This window comes from Camelus dromedarius, chromosome 23, assembly GCF_036321535.1.
Source record: "Camelus dromedarius isolate mCamDro1 chromosome 23, mCamDro1.pat, whole genome shotgun sequence".
NCBI lineage: Eukaryota > Metazoa > Chordata > Mammalia > Artiodactyla > Camelidae > Camelus > Camelus dromedarius.
In genome coordinates this window covers 18,718,552-18,737,355 of record NC_087458.1, presented here as the reverse complement: position 1 = coordinate 18,737,355, position 18,804 = coordinate 18,718,552, and the positions used below count along the sequence as shown (strand labels likewise).

Sequence of the window (18,804 nt, the reverse complement as noted above, 5' to 3'; positions counted from 1 at the left end):
CCCCATCACCTACAACTCTTTGCGACCGGACCGGGGATGCCCCATCTCTTACTATTCATCCACACTCACCTTCTAAGCCAACCACAAAGAAGCCATTTGCAGTTCCCCACATGTCCCAAGTCTCTGTGCTTTTACACCTGTTTTCCTTTCTGCTCTGCCTTGTGCTTCTCTGGCTGGCTAATTTTTATCTGTCTTGCAAGACTCAGTTCAAGCATTAGTTTTTCCAGGAAACATTCCATGATCCATGGCCCTACGCCCCAATCACCACTCACTGCCACCCACACGAAGGGCCTCTCCTTGACTTCCTCAACTTATTTTCAGCATTGCACTTAGAAGAATACATTGCCACTATTCATCTGTTAATCTCTCTCCTAAGGGCAAAGACCATGATTTTATTTATTTCCCCCTGTTCAGCATATGAGAGGTAAGATCAATGAAGGAATGAATTACCTCGAGGCAGTTGGTAAAAAAACAAAGAAATACATTACAAGGAGAAAATGACTACCTGTATTTGTGATTACTAGGTTTAGAAACTCTAATTTTGACATATTGGAACTACTTTCAAATTCAAAATCTAGCAGGAAAAAATTCAAACCATCGAAAACTTGTATCTTTTACTCTCTTTCATCAAAATCACGGATGAATTAAAAGTAACCACGCTCACAGAGAAAAAAATGTGACAATGAATATATATATGTTCATGTATAACTGAAAAATTGTGCTCTACACTGGAATTTGACACAACATTGTAAAATGATTATAAATCAATAAAAAAATGTTTAAAAAAAAGTAACTGCAATTATCAAAGCTAGGAAATCTAGAATATAATCAGATGTAGCTATGTTCATGCATATGCTAGTGTTAACCTAGTTTTTCAACACCTAGAAAGGTATGAAACATTGGGAAACTGACCTCCAGCCAGCCCTTCCCCCGTATCCTACACCCTAGCCTCCTGACCCACATGAAAGTTCACACAATTCACTTGACTTCCTCCTTCCACCTGACACACTCCTCCCATACTTCAGGGCCTCATTCAAGTATCTTCTTCTCTGTGAACTCACACCCTTCCTCGCATGTAACTGCTTTTCACCTGGGCTTCCTTAACATTTTATACTTACCAGAAATGTAGCATTTATCAGATTTTAACACAGTTAGTTGCTAATATGTCTGTTTCCCCTGCTCTACTATAGCCTCTTCTTCAGGGTAAAAATCTTATTCACTGTTGAATCCTCAGTAGACAGCACAGAGCCAGACATCAGTAGAATACACAGAGATGAGCAAGGCAAGGAGGAAGGAAGGAAAAAAGGAAGAAAGGAAAGAAGGAAAGAAGGAACTGCATTGGCCCCGTACAAGGGAAGAATCTAGCTGTGGAAACTTGTGAAATCTGAGTCCAATAAGTCAAAGAGGCACGACCCAGTCTTTGCAAAGAGAATAGTTTCAGTTCGAGGGTGAGATGATGATTGAGGACCTAAACAGAAATAGCTTCCTTTCTCTGTAACTTGGAGAGTTTTTATCGGAGCCTCACCAAAGCCAAGAATAAAGAGAAAAGATAAATTAGGAAAGAGTTGAATCCAATTTTTTTTCTTTCCTCCATATGATCTTATACTTTTTAAAAATGGAGGAATATAAGATGATGCACTTAATATGTTATTTAAATAACGTGAACATTTAGAAATCTCCCCATAAAGAAAAAGAATTATGTTGTGCATTTCAAATGCCAGATTAAGGGGATTTTGATTACAAGACTGCAGAGGGACAAAGGGGCCAGAAGAAGTGGCAAGCAGCATATTTAGGGATGGACTTCAGATGTCCTGGAATGTAAGCTGGTCAGCAGGGGTCTTCTGGTGGAGAGGGACCTGAGGCAAGTTGCAGCACAGGGATAAAAGGAGAGATGAAGCTGAGGGGCTGAAGGAAGAAATGAGGGTAAAAGACACAGACAGGGGGCTGGCAATTCTCCAACAACTCTGCTATCCCAACCCAAGACCCCTCAGGGATAAATCTAGTCACCCAAGGATAGAAGAGAAGATCATGAAGGAGTAAAAAGATACTTGGCAGTTTTCATATTTGTGTTCTCAAATGGCTACATTAAAATCATTACCAAAAAGGAAAAGGAAATTTAAATGTGCTCTGATTGCCAGTACTTTTAAAATTAAATCCTTGGTTCTCACTGCCCTGAAAACTTCTCACAGGCAGAAGACATGAAATGAATGAAACAAAAAGATAATAAGTACAAGGGACACCAGTAGAAACAGCTGTACAACACAGATGACATTTCCAACAGGAGCTCAGCCCACATCTAAAGACAAAGGGCAAAAAGCCCTGCTGAGTTATCACTATTGGTTTTGCTCATTTTCTGGATCTAATCATAAAAACACAATGAAATTGGGCATCGGGATGGGCAATTGGTTAAGTCTGTAAAAACGGAGTTAAGATCAACAATTATTCTAAGAAAACAATGATTCAAGGCTCACTGTATAACATATACAAAGCCTCATACACTTTACTTGCTGCTTCTATGTAACCTAGAAAACACCACGACAAACAGACTAAGGAAAAAGCAAATTAGTCAAAAACGCCGAGCAAGGGGAGGGAAAGGTGACTCACTGCAGCAATGCTTTGGTCTTCCTGGTGGGGTCTTCTGGCTTGAAGTTTTTGTAGGCTTCTACTTCGTGTTCTATGGACAGCAACTGTCCCTGAAGTTTGTTCCTGAAGTTGGGCAGGGTATCTCGAATGTGGTTGGTAAGTTGCTATAAAAAAAAAATCATACATGCATATAACAGACTGGAGATAACCTCAGGAGACAAAAATTGGCCTTCACGGTTTTCCTAATCATTCAAAACCTTAGAAGTCATACACCCATCTGAGACTGACTATGTAGGCAGATAGTCAAAAGAAGCCCCAACCCTCTCCTCTACTGCCCTATGGCGAAGCTCAAAATTCCTTCAGTTAGAATCACTCGCTTCGGCTATTTCTTTATGTCTGGGATATCCTGTTAAAAGGCAGCTAATCTTAGTAATGAAGCTGCCAATAACACCTTAGCTGGATTGATTTATCCCATCAGCTGCCTTGTCAAAGGAATTAGCACATGGCACAAATGAAGCAAGTGGAGAATTACAGGTGCTGCCTGAGTTCTCAGGACCAAATGGTGGCACTCAGAGGTACTTGTCAGCTGTCAATGTCCCCTCCATTCTGTAGCTCAGGCAAGAGTCTCCTCCTGCCTTCACCCTTAGGCCCCCAGGCCAACTGTGGTTAGTCACTGGCTTACGCCTTCAACAGGTGGCACATAAAAAGCCCCATGCCTAGCAAGGGAAAGCTCTCTCTGCTGTTGGTATCTCTATCTAACCATCTGCTTGGCATTTCCACCGAGATCATCCGCTGGACACATCAAGCTCGGACTGATAAAAAATTCTCTAAGAGATTATATAAGAGCACACGATTAATTACGAACAAAGGGGATATAAACCCAGAATGGTTAGCTGTCTACCTGATGCCCTTTCTATTACAATGCAATTAAGAAAAAGTCTGGATTAAAAGGAAAAAAAAAGATAACCTTCTTGACTTGCTTAAGGAATAAACATGGAATCAAGAGAAAGAGAATATAAATTTCATAGAAAGGCAGGAAAAAGAATAAATTAAAAATAAGAGGAATAAACAGACCCAGACTGACTGAAGAAACTCTTTTTGATTGTTTTTATGTTTATCTGAGGTTATCTGAATATATTTATTCAATAAATCTAGAGTTATTTCATTGTCAATAGTTCATACCTATATTACACCCTCACCCACAGTTATGACTTACTATGTTATTTGCCTGGCATGTGTTGTTATTACGGCTCTGAAGCAGAAAACCAAAGAATGGAGAAGACTGCCTTCTAAAAAAAAATGTCACAAGACACAAACCCCTAAACATGAGTAACAGAAACCACAAGAAACCAGTAGCCACCTGACTGCCTTGTGAGTGATCAATAATCAAAATACTTCGTTTCCATCAGTTGTGTCTCAAATATCTCAATAGCAAAGCAGAACTGTGGACCACTCTTGGCCTTATAAAACACTTCTTTCCTTGGTTTTCATGACCGCCTGCTGCTCTCACTTTTCTCCTAACCTTTCTGAATGTAACCTTCTCCATCTCCTTTGCCAAGCTGTCCTCCTCCACCAGGCCTGTAAATACTGATATTCCTCAAATCTGAGTCCCACATCTCTCCTTTGCTCACTATATGTTCTTTTATAAGATAGTCTTATTCCATCCATGGTTTCAATGAATATTCGAACACCTGTGGCTATCTACTGACCTGTTACCTTTGCTGCGGGCGTATGTACTAGACCACCTGCCTGACTTCTCCTCTTAGAAGCATCAATAACACTTCACCCTCTGCATGTCTGAAATTAAGTACCTCGTATTCCCTTCTGGGTTCTCCTTCTTTCTGACTTCGTAACAATCTGGGAAACTGGGAGTTATTCTTGACTTCATCTCCCCATCATCCACTGAAGCTAATCTACCACCAAGTTCTTAATGTTCCTAAACGTTTCTGAAATTTGCTTTTCTTCATCTCCACTGGTGCTAATCTAGACCAAGCAACCATCATTTCTCATTTTGATTCCTATGTGGTTTTCTCACGTCTACTCTTGATCTTCCTATCTGCAACCACCATCATCTTTTTTAATCCACAGATATGACTGTGTTATTTCCCTACTGAAAGTCTTTAAATGACTGCCCCCCCCCCCCACTGCTCTTAGGATAAGAGCCAAAATCCTTAATTTGGCCTACAAACACTACAGGATCCAGCCACAGCCTGTATCTCCGAACTTTTCTCTTACGGCTCATTCGCTCATTCTCTGCCCTCCAGCCATAAGGACATTGCTTTCAATTCCTCAAAAATGTCATGTTTTTCCAGCTTTTGCCACAGTAACACTGCCTCAGGGTCAGAGGTGTTGGTGCACATTAAATCAGCAATAAAATTACTCTAATTTCAAACACAGTGTGAAGACCCTTAAAGCAATAAAGAGAAAGTGATTATCCAGGAAATGAAAGACAGTCAGTAAAACATTTATTCAATTTTCAGTCAGCCAGAATCCAGTTATGTCATAATTTAGGGGTCACCTGTAGTAACCAAATGGCCAATCATATCCTTTCTACTTTCCTAGTATTCACAACCTAATTTATTTCTACTTTTATCTTCCTAATCATTTTAGTGATTTTTCCCTAAGGCTTTTTTTTTCACTTTATTTGTATTTTTCTTAGGCCTATACAGGCATGAAAGCACTAAACTTAAAAAGAGTTTTACCAGTGATAAATATAGTGATAGAATATCATGATTCTTGCATGACAAACTAGTGTTTCTTCTCCAAAATATGTTCATACTTTTTAAATGACACAACCATATCATTGCTTCTTGGCTTCCAAATACTCATTTACCCTCAATTTAAAAGTACAAATTTTACATTACTCTGTGTTATGTCACTTGAAATAGATATTCATTTTTTAAAACTTTGATTATTTTGCCTCACTGGTTCGGGTATAATGTGACAAGCAGTCTACTACTGTGTTAGCCTCTACTAGGAGGAAACAACCAGACTATTCCGTAACTGCTTGACTAAGTTTGTAGATCCAAGTTAAAGTGTACTTTTTGTGAGAAAAGCTGCTCACCATTTGAGTCAGGCTGGGGGCCCTCATGCAATGACAATGACATTTAAGTCAATTAGGAGCAGAAAAATATGGGACCATGTAAGAATAATACTGAAGTTTTCTGGAAGAAATGTGTATGTGCATAGAATGAGGGGAGGCAGAGAGCCCAGGTCTGTCTGCTATTGGGAAAGAGATCATATCTTGTAAAGCTTCTTTCTTAGATGAGTTAAGATCAATGATTGCTTCTGAGGACTTATTTTTAAGGTTGCAAATTAAGGACAAATCAATCCTACACAAAACCATACAGAAATTTTAACAGAAAATCTAATCTAACCATTACAAATTGTTATTTCAAAAACAGATCCCCAGAGACCAGCTTCTCGGATACACAAGTTTAATTTCTTATGATAACTACATGTTGAGTAAATGTGTGCTAAAATGTATACCCCTGTTCATTGTTCCTAAATAAATGTGTATTTCTGCCTTGCATACTGTTTTTTCAATAATAATAAGGTGGATTCTGGTTATTTAGAATAGTAATAGTGTGGATCTAAGTAGTCACGTTCATCCTTTTAATTTCTATCATTTAAGCTAATGTCTTATTTTAGAAAAAATGAGTATAAAAATAAGAACTATGAATTCAAATAATCATTTACATATCTTATAATTGTTCTTGTTGCTTGAAAAAAATATTTTTACCTGATTAAGGACCTTCTGCAGGTGTGGGGTCCCCATCCGATCAGCAATGTGTCTGTACGCTGGGTGTGAGAGGAAAAACTTCCTTTCTGCCAACATGGCAGCCTTTATATCCTTCTTCCCCTCTATGTCCTTCTGGCTTCTGTTTACCACTCCCACGTAACCTAAAGTAAAACACACACCTATGGAGCTTGGGACACTTTGGGTTTCTTGTTCTGGGGACATTTTAAAGCTCTCAAAGAAGCTAAGTAAGAAAAGCAAAATTATTTTAGAGTCTGAAGAATGAATCTCATTACAAAACTCAATTTTAGATATTAGTATTTAACAAAGGCTTGCTGATCTGGCTAATGCTGATTTTTTTTTAGCATTTTAACAAAATAATGTCTTTTTCCCTTAAAAGAGCTGTGTAGTTAAATAGAGCGTATCTCTTAGTATTCTTGTCATATAGCGGGCAAGTAAGTAAGTCAGACTTAAGACAAAGCAATATTCATTTATGCCCTGTATGATGAATATTTAGACCTTCCCTTCAAATCCCTTCCTTTTTCTGTTTTCTCATTCCTATTATTTTAAGGAATAGTTCTCCCTTTGGATCATTTTTAATACACCATTTGGAAACAACAATCCATAAAGTGTAAAACTAATTATAAATCCACTCCTCACCACTGTGGAGGCACTAAAACCCAGCCTCCCATTAGTCTCCCAGTTGTTTGTCTCCACATCAAAGGAAGTCCTGTGTAGGACACAGTACATTACCCCTGCGAAGCGGTAGCAGCTTGTTCTCTAGAACATCCCTGGCATCCGTTCCTTCATCCATAAGATCCAGTTTGGTGATGACTCCAATGGTTCTTAGGCCTGCATCACAAACAAACCTCACATTATACAATTTGTAGAAGACTAACAAATTCTGGAGACATGTATGTCTCAGTGCTCATTGCAAAGCACTCATATTCCTGGTCCTTTTCCTGTTCCTCTCCATCTTGCTTTGTTTTCCTTTCTAATCCACTACTACCCCAGTCTGGTGAATTTCAATGGGATAAGGTAGACAGTTGGAAAACCACCCATCTATAAGGTGACCTTTGACTCAGGAAAGAAACAACAAATAGCTGTAACACCAAAATGCTTTTTTTTTTAATAGTTAAGTATGAGAACATATTTTTGGCAAAGCTCTAGATTTTCATTTAATTTCTTTTTCCTTTCTTTCCATTATGGTTTATTTCAGGATACTGAATATAGTTCCCTGTGCTATACAGTAGGATCTTGTTGTTTATTTCACCAAAATAAATACATGGAAATTATACATTTAAATCTCCCTCTCAGGGATTGCACACAACATGGATGTTTTAATTTTTATGTATTACATTATTAAAACAAACAAATAGACTACACATGGACCGATGATGAGGGTGTGTTATAAACCAAAGCTTGTTATTACTCCAGTTCTGAGCACTTGGGGTTAAAAAAAAAATAGAAAAAAGAAAATAAGGTACAGAATAGCATCATCACCAAAAATAAATCTGCAAGTCTCACAGCATTCACTGTTCCTTAGAAAAGGAAATATGATTTAATGGAAAGAAGACTGAACCAGGAATTCTGAGGCTTGGATTCTAGTCTCAAGGCAAGTCACTTAACTCTCTGGGTCTCAGTTTTCTCTCATCTGTAAAATACAGAGTTGGAAATCATGATCTCCAAGGTTCTTTTCAGTAATAAAATAATGTAAAAACCTAAGTATTTTATGTAGCATATCAGATACTATATTTATACTTTGCTTCCATCGTTAGATAAAAATGAACAGTATTTGCCAAGTGATTCATCTTTTTAAGTGAATTTCTTTGGATTTTCAATTAAACATGGTTAATTGAACACAAGCCTTTATCTATTACCAGAAACCACTCTAAAATAATGACTATTAAGCCAGCTATGGTTTTGAGTGCTTTACATGTCTTAAATGATTTAATCCTGAATAGTACTCTAACTACTATTTTTTTAAGATTAGGAAAATAAGGCAGAGAGAGATTAAATAACTTTTCCAAGGTCATACAAGAGGTAGATCTGGGCAGGCTGGTCCCAGAGTCCAACGTTTTTAACCAATATACTGCTTCTCACAGTAAAAAAGTTTTTAAAATTTAAAATGCTTAAACAAAGAAGGTTGAAAAAATGGGATAGGAATGCAGAAAATGTTTGAAACTAGAAACCCAGCAGAATGACTGCTAACTAACTTAACAGACCAGAGAAAGAGGAAAACTGCATCTAAGAAAGCCAACAAGAGGAGAAGCCCAGAAGCTGAGTAATGCACATCACAGCATTTCAATAAGATTCAAGACTCAAGGGACAAACAGCTCTGAAAACAATGAACAGAGGTGGTAGCAGTTGAAGCTGAAAATAGAAGCACTGGATGGAAGCAGTCAGATTTCCATGGATAACAAAGTTAGGAGCTGCCCTGGTCCATCCTAGCAGAACAGCGCAGGTTTACTCTCCAGAAAGATTGTACTAGAACATGCTCGGAACTCATGGATAGCTGGCTCAGTTTGAGGGAATCAGGCATTAAAAGAGGGCGATTAAATAAAATTCTACATAGTGAATACAGGACCCCCACCCCTGCCCAGTTCAGTTCCCTAATTTGACTTCAAGAGATGGCCAGCAGATTTTAACCCGCCAAGTGATTGGAACAATGATTTGGAGAAATTAACTATTCCAGGAGAAAAACATATATATTGATATTGAGAAGAACACCAATTAAAACAGCCCAGTAACTCATCCTACGGTGAAGTCTATCACTCAATAAATCAAGCACACCTGCACAGAGCATCCAATCACCTAATAATACTTCACCTTTAGATATGAATGGACAGCCAAGAAGATTCTCTAATGAGACCAAAACAAATAAACATTATAAAACAGAACTTGCAGAAAACAAGGATAATGCAAAGCACAGGAAAAAAAATTATTTTTTATTAATATCTTCAGAGAAAAAAGGTCATTGCATTTATGGAACAAAAATAGAATGTCATAAAAGGAAATAGGTATATTATTTCTCAATTACACAGATGAGGAAAGTGAAAAATGAACTTAGGGGTTGAATGAATCCATCCAGTGCCCAATATAATATGAAACACACACACACACACATGCACACATACAATATGGCAGCGTAAAATTTCATAACATTGGGAACAAATAAAACATCCTAAAAAGCTCCCAGAGAAGTTTAAAAAAGTCATTTAAAAAAGCTTTGGGAATCATTACAGCATCAGTCTTCCCAGTAGTAAACTGGAAAACTAAAAATCAGTAAAGAAATATTTTCAAAAATCGGAGAGAAGAAAAATTTCTAGCCTAGAAATCTAAACTATCAATATATGTGAAAGTAGAAAAAAATATTTTCAGACTTGCAAAATTTCAAAATATTTTAATTCCCTTTCTCCTTTTTTTTTTTTTTTTTTGAAACTGCTAAAGGATGTGTCTACCAAACATGGGAACAAACTAATAAAGTAGACAGGAAATCCAGGAAGCAGGAAATCCAATATAACCAGAAGAAGAGGGGAATTTTCAGGATGGTATAGATCCCAGTATAAGGCCAGGAGAGCATCAATACCTATTAGACTAAGAGGACACATACTATTGAAGAGATGTCTTCACCCACCAAGAAAAAAAAAAAAAAAGAAAGTGAAAGAATATCTAAAGCTTAATGTTTTTAAAGGTATTAAGAGGTTCAGACTTTTCTAAGGGAGGTTGGGAAGGCACTGGTGATAGATATATAGACGACTATGCAAACAAACAAAAAGAGAGGCAACTACCAACCTCAAAGACAGCAGGATCATGCAAGAAAGGAAATTCAATCATATTTTAACACATGGCTCAGTTGTGAATAATATTTCAGAATCATAAATATTCATTTAGCAAACAAAATATGACATAATTCACCAGGAGTGAACCCTAACATCAACTATGGACTTTGAGTGATAATGATGTGTCAATGTAGGTTCATCAGTTGTAACAAATGTACCAATCTGGTGGGGGATATTAATAGTTGGGGAGGCTGTGCGTGTGTGGGGACAAGAAATGCATGAGAACTTGCTATACCTTCTATTCAAGTTTTTCTACAAACCTATACAAATTTCTTTACAAAATAAACTCTATTAAAGACAATTAAATAACATAACACATGGTAAGTACTTGGTATATAAAAATCACTCAATAAATGAAAGTTGAGAGCTCACCAATTTTGTTTCTCACCACTACGCCCACTCTACTCCAACCCTAAACTCCACTCATATCCAATGAGTTGCAGTTCTCCATGTGATCACACATTCTTGCCTCTTCACCTTCATAACACTATCCCCCTCAGCTCCAAATATCCTTCCCTTCTCTTCCTTTCTTGGTCAACTCCTACTCAATCTTCAAAATACCTAACAGACCTCTCCTGCAGGTCCTTAACCAGGCTCCCACAAGCGTAAGTTTGGAACCCCTTCTCTGTGCCTTCACAGTTCTCTGTGTACACTGAAATCATAGTTCTTATATGATACTAGGAATCTGCTTATTTGCCTGTCTCACCCACTAAGTCACGATCTCTTCAAGAATAAGGACTAGATATAATCTACATATTCCAAGCAATTCATATAGATGCCAAACATAGAGTGGGAACTCAATAAATGTTTATTAAATGAATAAATGAGTGAAAAGCGTATTTATTTTTCTTAGGTTTAGACAAGAATTGAAGTAAGAATTCCAAAAAAAAATGATGCCATTCTACCATGTTACCTAGGTTTGTTGTCAACACAGCGACTTTCCTATCAGAATATTGCCATTTCTTCAGTTTATATATGCAACTAAATTATAAGTAGTATGTTGTTTCATCTAATTAAGAAATGAGACAAAACCAAGCCACAAACCACATTAGCAGTTGCCAGAAAAGTAATCTGGAACACTGTGTACACTGAAACAACAGAAATGAAAACAAAATCAATGAAGAGTTAGTGTAAACATGTACACAGCAAAATTAAAAGCAGACTGAGAAAATTAGATGCTCTTCAGTTAACGTATTTTTGTTGTTGTTGTTTTGGGTTTTGGTGGGATTTGGGACAGGGGAGATGGTTTGAAGTAAATGTTGCTCTTTCTGTTTGGCAAAGATTATGGAATATTTTATTTCTGAAAGCAATCAGTGATGAATGGAAATAGTTTCATCGTTTTTTCCTATAAGTTTTCCATTAACATCATTTTCTTTTTACTTCCAACAATTCTGAATAACACAGCTTTCATTTTCAAAGTCATCAGGTAATATCGCATGTCATACTAGGAAAATATTAAGTAAATAACGGAAAACATAAAAATTACTGTTGCTATGGCAGCAAAGACTCTATCTTGCTCACCAATATATGCCCAGAATCTGGCAAAGTACTTGAAAGATTTAAAACCTGTGGAAAGAAGGGAGAGGAGAAAGACAGGGCAAAGGGAGAAAGGAGATAAGGGAGGGAAAGGAAAAAGAATAACTCCAAAGATAAGAAAATTTAGGTACAGAGTGGTTCCTTCACTGAGAATCTATCCTCTAAAATAGACTAAGACATGAAGAAACAAAAGAAAAAGAATCTACATACAGTAGCCCACCCCCATCTTATCTGCGGTATCACTTTCCATGGTTTCAGTTACCCGAGGTCAACTGAGGTCCAAAAATATTAAATGCAATATTCCAGAAATAAACAATTTGTAAGTTTTAAACTGAGCACCATTCTAAGTAACGTGATGAAATCTCCCACTGTCCCACCCCATCACCCTGGACGTGAGTCATCCCTTTGTCCAGCACATCTCTCCCATTAGTTACCGAGTGGCCCTCTTGGTTATCAGATTGACTGTCACAGTATCTTAATGCTTGTGTTCAAGTAATCCTCATTTTACTTAGTAAGGGCCACAAAGCGCAGGAGTAGTGATGCCGGAAACTTGGATATGCCATAGGGAAGCTGTAGAGCACTTCCTTTAAGTGAAAAGGTGAAAGTTCTCTGCTTACTAAGGAAAGAAAAAAAAAATCATATGCTAAGGTTACTAAAACCAATGGTAAGAATAAATCTTCTATTCGTGAAATTGTGAAGAAAAAAGAAACTCATGCTAGTTTTGCTGTCACACCTCACCACGAATATGTATGTATAGAGAAAAAAACATAGTTATATCTAGAGTTCAGTACTTTCCAGTTTCAGGCACCTACTGTGGTTCTTGGATCGCATCCTCCATGTATAAGGTGGGGACTGCCGTATACTTAAATCTCCCTGCTTTCCACCCCCCAAACTAAATCCATTTTCTTCTTCTTCCTTGGCACACAGTTTAACCATATATTCAAATATCCCTTACAACTGAGTTACAATCCCCCTTATAACCTGCCTGTAACTGAGTTCTAGCCAGTGGAATGTGGGTAACGTGCTATGTTCTAGGCTTGGTCTACATAACTTCCCACACGTGTTCCTGCCAGCTCTTCCACCTTCCACTTGATGGATCTAACCATAGTAAGTCCGTAAGTCTCTATGAGTGAAAAGTGGGAGTATCTGGGCATCTGAATGTCACAGACAAGAAACACACACTACCCTGAAAATTCACTCCAGATAGATATTTCTACTGCTTGTACCATTACATGTTTCAGTCTATTTATTACTGTATACCAGTACAAACAGTGGTACTTTGAAGAGACCTGCTGTAATGAAAACCTGGCTTAGCAAGATTAGGTAGCAAGGAAACAAGTATTGCAACTTGGAAAAATGAAGATTCATGTTCCGCCAATAGCTGTGTGCTTTGTAAACCTGCCTCATGTGATAACTTATAAGGCAGACTAAGTGCCTACTGAAAGGAGAAAAGGGCCAGAAGGTTCATTTGTCTTGGTTGTTCCTTGCTTCTTTAAACAAGGTATTTAAGAGATGAGTTCACAAAAGAAATTTATCATTTTGCAAGCCAAAATAAAAAGAACCAAAGAGAAGCTAGAGATTTGGGTCTCTTAATAATTGAAAAAGTGAACTGTTCTTGTAACTCAAACTGGAGAAGAGAAGACTGAAAAGGCTCTGAGCAACAAAGATCCACTAGGAATTTTCAGTTCAGCGAAGGAGCTCAGTAATTTCTGTTTCTAGCTTAAAAGAGTAAGGGTTCAGACGTACCTTTCTGCTGTAAACTAGAAAACTGATAAAATATGCAAAACAATTGTTTTCAGACATAAAACAGGTTGTACAGGACTATGATACTTAAGAAAAACAAAGTCAGTCATACAATAATTCCATTTCTATGTGGAGGTAATTTCTGGACTACCATGCAAGGAAGAAAACTCCAAAGAGGTCCCAGTAGTCCTGCCAAGTTGAGGAGACACAGATTGGATTTCAAGCAGGCCAAGACAGCTAGAATTTACAGGATATTGTACCAGACAATAGGGAGCTATGAATACACAGAGCTCTACAAATGTGCAAGGCAGTCCCCTTGAGTCTTTGAAAGCATGTATGCCTAAGGTAAAGCTCCACATGGCTAGGCAAAAAGCAACTTCCAGGTAGATCTAAACCAAAGAAGCTTCCCAGAGCTTACAGGGCTGGGAATCATTAAGTTCCCACCAGCTAGAGTGGAGAGACCTGTTGAATTAAAGACACTACAAGGGTCAAACGTCAGTAAAGGTTACTGCAGATCCTCCCTTTAAAAAAAAAAAACCACCTTAAAATTGAGCTTCAGAAAATCTAACTGACAGTCTCCAGGTCCATCCATGTTGCAAATGGCATTATTTTATTACTTTGGTGGCTGAGTAGTATTCCATTGTATAAATATACCACAACTTCTTTATCCAGTCATCTGTTGATGGACATTTAGGTTGTTTCCATGTCTTGGCTATTGTATATAGTGCTGCTGTGGACATGAGGTGCATGTATCTTTCTGAATTAAGGTTCCCTCTGGATATATGCTCAGGAGTGGGATTGCTAACATCATATGGTAAGTCTATTTTTAGTCTTTTGAAGAATCTCTATACTGTTCTCCATAACTGACTACACTTCAATAAAATATATATTTAAAAATCTAACTGATCTATAAGTAACGTAACTACCTGCTAAAACAAAGTCCAGCACATTTTAAAATAATACAGTAAAATTCAGTACTTAACAAAGTAAAGCTCAAACTATCAGCGTTCAAACAAAAATCGCTAGATACACAAAGAAGGAAAATGTGACCCCCATTGGGCAGTAAAAAAAAAAAATCAGCCAATAATATCTCACTTAGAAACAATAGAAATCACAGATGATGCTAAAGCAACTATCAAAATAGGCAAAAAATGTTTAAAGATGCAAAAGAAAATGTGAAGATACAGGTATATCTCATTTTACTGCACTTTGCTTTACTGTACTGCATAGATATTGCACTTTTCTATAAATTGAAGGTTTCTGACAACTCCACATTGTCAGAGGATGGTTAACATTTTTGGCAATAAAGCATTTTTTAATTAAGGTATATACATTTTTTAGACATAATTCTATTGTATACTTAATAGACTATAGCATGGTGTAAACATAACTTTTTTTGTTTTCCATGCACTGGGGAAACTTTTTCCATGCACTGGGGAAACTTTTTCCATGCACTGGGAAACAAAAAAAAAAAAAAACAAAACTGTGTGACTTGCTTTATTGGGGTATTTGTTTTATTGCAGTGCTCTGGAACTGAACCTGAAATGTCTCGAGGTATGCCTGTAATAAGCAAATAAGAATATGTGAAGATGTCTATAGAACAAGTTAACAACATTATAATACTTTCCAAGTGCACACTGGTCATTCATCAAAATTGACCATATGTGGTACCAACAAACAAATCTCAATAAATCTGAAAGGAATAAAATCATAGCAAAATGAGTATCAGGAAGTTACCTGGAAAATTTCAAAATATTAGGAAAGTAAACAACATATTTCTAAAGTACCATAGTCAAAAAGGAAATCACAGGGAAATTTCTGAATGTTTTAAACTGAATAAAATAAAAGCACAACTTATCAAAATTTATAGTACACAGCTAATTAAGAATTTATAGAGAATTTATAGCTCTAAAATACTACTATTACTAAATAAGAAAGCTTTAAAACCGATGATCTAAGCTGCGACCTTAAGAAGCTAAAGAGGGAGTAGTAAATTAAATCCAAAGTAAATAGAGGTAAGGAAATAATAAAGAGTAGAGTAGAAATAAATGAAATAGCATACAGATAAATAATAGATATAATCAATTAAGCCAAATGTTGATTCTTTGAAAAGGTCAATAAAATTATCCACTCTCACTCTTTAACTCAACATTGTACTGGAGGTCCTAGCCAGTGAAACAAAGCAAGAATAATAATTCAAATGCATAAAGTTATAAAGAAAAAAACTGTCATTAATCACAGAACTGTATATGTAGAATATTATAAACAATCTACAAAAGGCTGCCAGAACTATTAAGTGGATTGAGATCACAGAATATAAGGTCAAAATACAAAAATAAATTGTACACATCTATATACTGGCAATAAAAAAACTGGAAAACAAAAAAAAATGTAAATACTATTTACAATAGCATCCCAAATCATAAAATGCATAAGGATAAATTTAATAAAATATATGTAAGACACATATGCTGAAAACTATAATATGCTGCAGAGAAGACCTAAATATATGAAAAAAAAAATACCATGGTCATTGACTGAGGCATACAATACTGTTAAGTCAATTCTCTCCAAATTGGTCTATAATAGCAGTGTTGAATATAACTTACTGCAATCATGGAAATGTTCTCTATATGTGAGCTTTCCAATACAGAAGCCATTGGCAACTTGTTATTATTGAACTCTGGAAATGAAGTGTGACTCAGGAATTAATTTATTTTATTTTGTTTTGTTTTAATTAATTTTAACTTTAATTTTAATAGCCTCATGTGGCTAATGACCAGTATATTAGACAGCACAAGGTATAGATTTAATGCAATTCCAAACAAAATCCCAGTTAAGTTTTTTTTTGGAGAAACTGACAAGCTGATTAAAAATTTCAAATGAAAAGACAGTGACTATTATAACAAAAGCAATGAATAACACTTGCATTATCAGATTTCAAAGCTTATTATAAAGCTACAGTAATTAAGACAGTGTGGTACTGACATGGAGATAGACATACCGATCAATGGGACGGAATAGAGTTCTGTATTATACATCACACACACATGCTATTGGTTTTGGACAAAGATTCCAGTGCAATTCAATGGAGAAAGGTGAGCCTGTTCTACATAAATAGTACAGAAATAATTGTATACCCACATCAAAAATAATTAACTTTGACCCCTTTTTTACATGATATACAAAAAAAGGATCACTGATCTAAATTTAAAGCTAAAACTACAAAACTTCTAGATGAAAACATGGGACAAAAATCTTTGCAAATTTAAACCAGGCCAAGATTTCTTGGGATTGAAGAAATGTGAATCATATTTTAAAAGTTAATAAACTGCACACCAATATTAAAACTTGTTCTTTCAAAGATATAGAAAGAATATTTTAAAAGCAAACTATAGACTGAGAGAAAATATTTGCATTTCATGATAAAATATTTGCATCAGAAATTTTTTTAATTCATAACTTAACACTATGAAGACAAATTAAAATAGGCAGAAGAACTGAACAGACATATCACAAGAGAAAATTTACAATTGGCCTATTAGGACAAGAAATGACTGATGCTCAGAATCAAGAGTCACCAGTGAATCGCAAATCAATACCACTACACAGACATTACAGTGACTACAATTAAAGTAAAAATACCAACACCAATTGTTGGTGAGCATGTGGAGCAACTGAAACACTCATACATTGCTGCTGGGAATAAAATCCATACAACCACTTTGGAGAAGAGCTTAGTGGTTTCCTAAAAACATTAAACATAACACTTACCCGGCAACTCCACTCTTATTTTCCCAAGTGAAATGAAAATATATGAACATAGAAAACTTGAACATAAAAATTTATGGCAACTTTATCTGTAATCACCCAAAAGTGGCGAAAACTAAAGTTCCGTCGATGTGTAAATGACTCGACAAAACGTGGCACTGCCACAGTGAAATACCATTCACCAACTGAAAAGAATGAACTAAAACACGCAGCAACATGGATGGATCTCAGAAACATTACACTGAGCAAAAGAAGCCAGGCACCAAGAGTAGTTACTGTATGATTCTATTTTATATGAAACTCTGAAGACAAATCTAATGTATAGTGACAAAAAGCACATCAGTGGTTTCCTGGAGCCAGGAGTGGGGGACCAGGGGGAGACTGACTGGAAAAGGAACACATGGGAACCTTTGTGGGTCATGGAAGTGTTCTTTATCTTGGTTGTGGTATACGTGAGTGTAAATATTTGTCAAAACTCATCACACTTTACACTTGAACTGCGTAACTCCCTACCCAAGCCTATGGCCTCAAGTAGCCTCAAAGTCACCACAGTAAGTTGGGAGAGAGAGAGAGTGAAGAGGGGTGGGCGGAGAGTAACGGTGGCAAGGAAACAAAGACATAAAATAGTTCAGATCCATGTCTAGGAAAAAGCTCTGGGTGCAGTTATTTGTACATGAAATTAACTAGAAGCAGAGAGTTAAGCCTTAACAAATTTTTTTAAAAACTGTATTCCCAAAAAAACAAAACGTCTGGCCTGCAAAAGCCTTTGATAAGTTTGAGTCTTAAAACAACCTTTATGGCCCCAAGCTTTTACAAGTGGACAACAGGCTGTGAAAGCTGGCATCTCTCACAAAGGTTATAGCCCCTCATCTCCACTTCAGATACGTCACAGAGGACCAGGAACTAACCCCCAGAAGGCAGAGCTCTGGGAGAACAATGGACAGCAGACGGGTGAGCTCCTCCCAGAAAGCACACTTAGGGTTCAATCAGGAAACCTCTTTCACTGCCAGGGTGGGAAGTCTTCACGACACCCGCCCTGCAGGATTCTATCACTGCAGTGAACCTGGGACCGCCGTTTATTTCCCATCTTACTTTTGTCATACTGGGGTTTTTACTGCAGGCAAGAATTAATAACATTCCACACACAGCCCTCAGCATACTATGTGGAATCCTGAAGCGATACTTCAGACTGCTGACCACAAAATATTCTGGCCCAGAACTTCACCCAGGGACTCTGCTGGCAATAGCATGGAAACTCTTAACTGAAGTTCCAGTTGGTTAACTTGGAATTAGTTGACAGCACCAGATCCCTCTTTTAATGTCACCCTTCACTCCCAAGCCAAATCCAAGCTCCTCAGGTCATCTGTTCTCTTCAGAACAGGAATTTCTCCTACAGCAAAAATGTCTATTAAGTTCATCAGCTCTGCTGGGACCTACTAAACATGGTTTGTATTACACATCATTACCAGAAACTGTGGTACACACACACACACACACCTGCATAGGTAATCCAATTGGCTCTGGCTTTGTGCATCATCATGGGTCATGAGGGTGACAACACATGAATGCGTAAGCTCCTGCAGGAAAAAT

General features: G+C 36.9%; 1 protein-coding gene across 5 annotated transcripts in view; it reads right to left on the bottom strand.

Annotated features, from left to right (window-relative positions):
- Positions 1-18,804, bottom strand: part of DNM3 (dynamin 3) — a 459,300-nt gene that overhangs the window by 320,013 nt on the left and 120,483 nt on the right. For all 5 annotated transcript variants that reach the window (XM_010984527.3, XM_010984524.3, XM_010984526.3 and 2 more), the window contains exons 5-7: positions 7,076-7,174; positions 6,326-6,486; positions 2,605-2,747 (exon numbers count right to left, since the gene is read on the bottom strand). In XM_010984527.3, the coding sequence (XP_010982829.1) occupies positions 2,605-2,747; positions 6,326-6,486; positions 7,076-7,174 (403 nt within the window). The remainder of the gene's footprint in view (positions 1-2,604; positions 2,748-6,325; positions 6,487-7,075; positions 7,175-18,804) is intronic.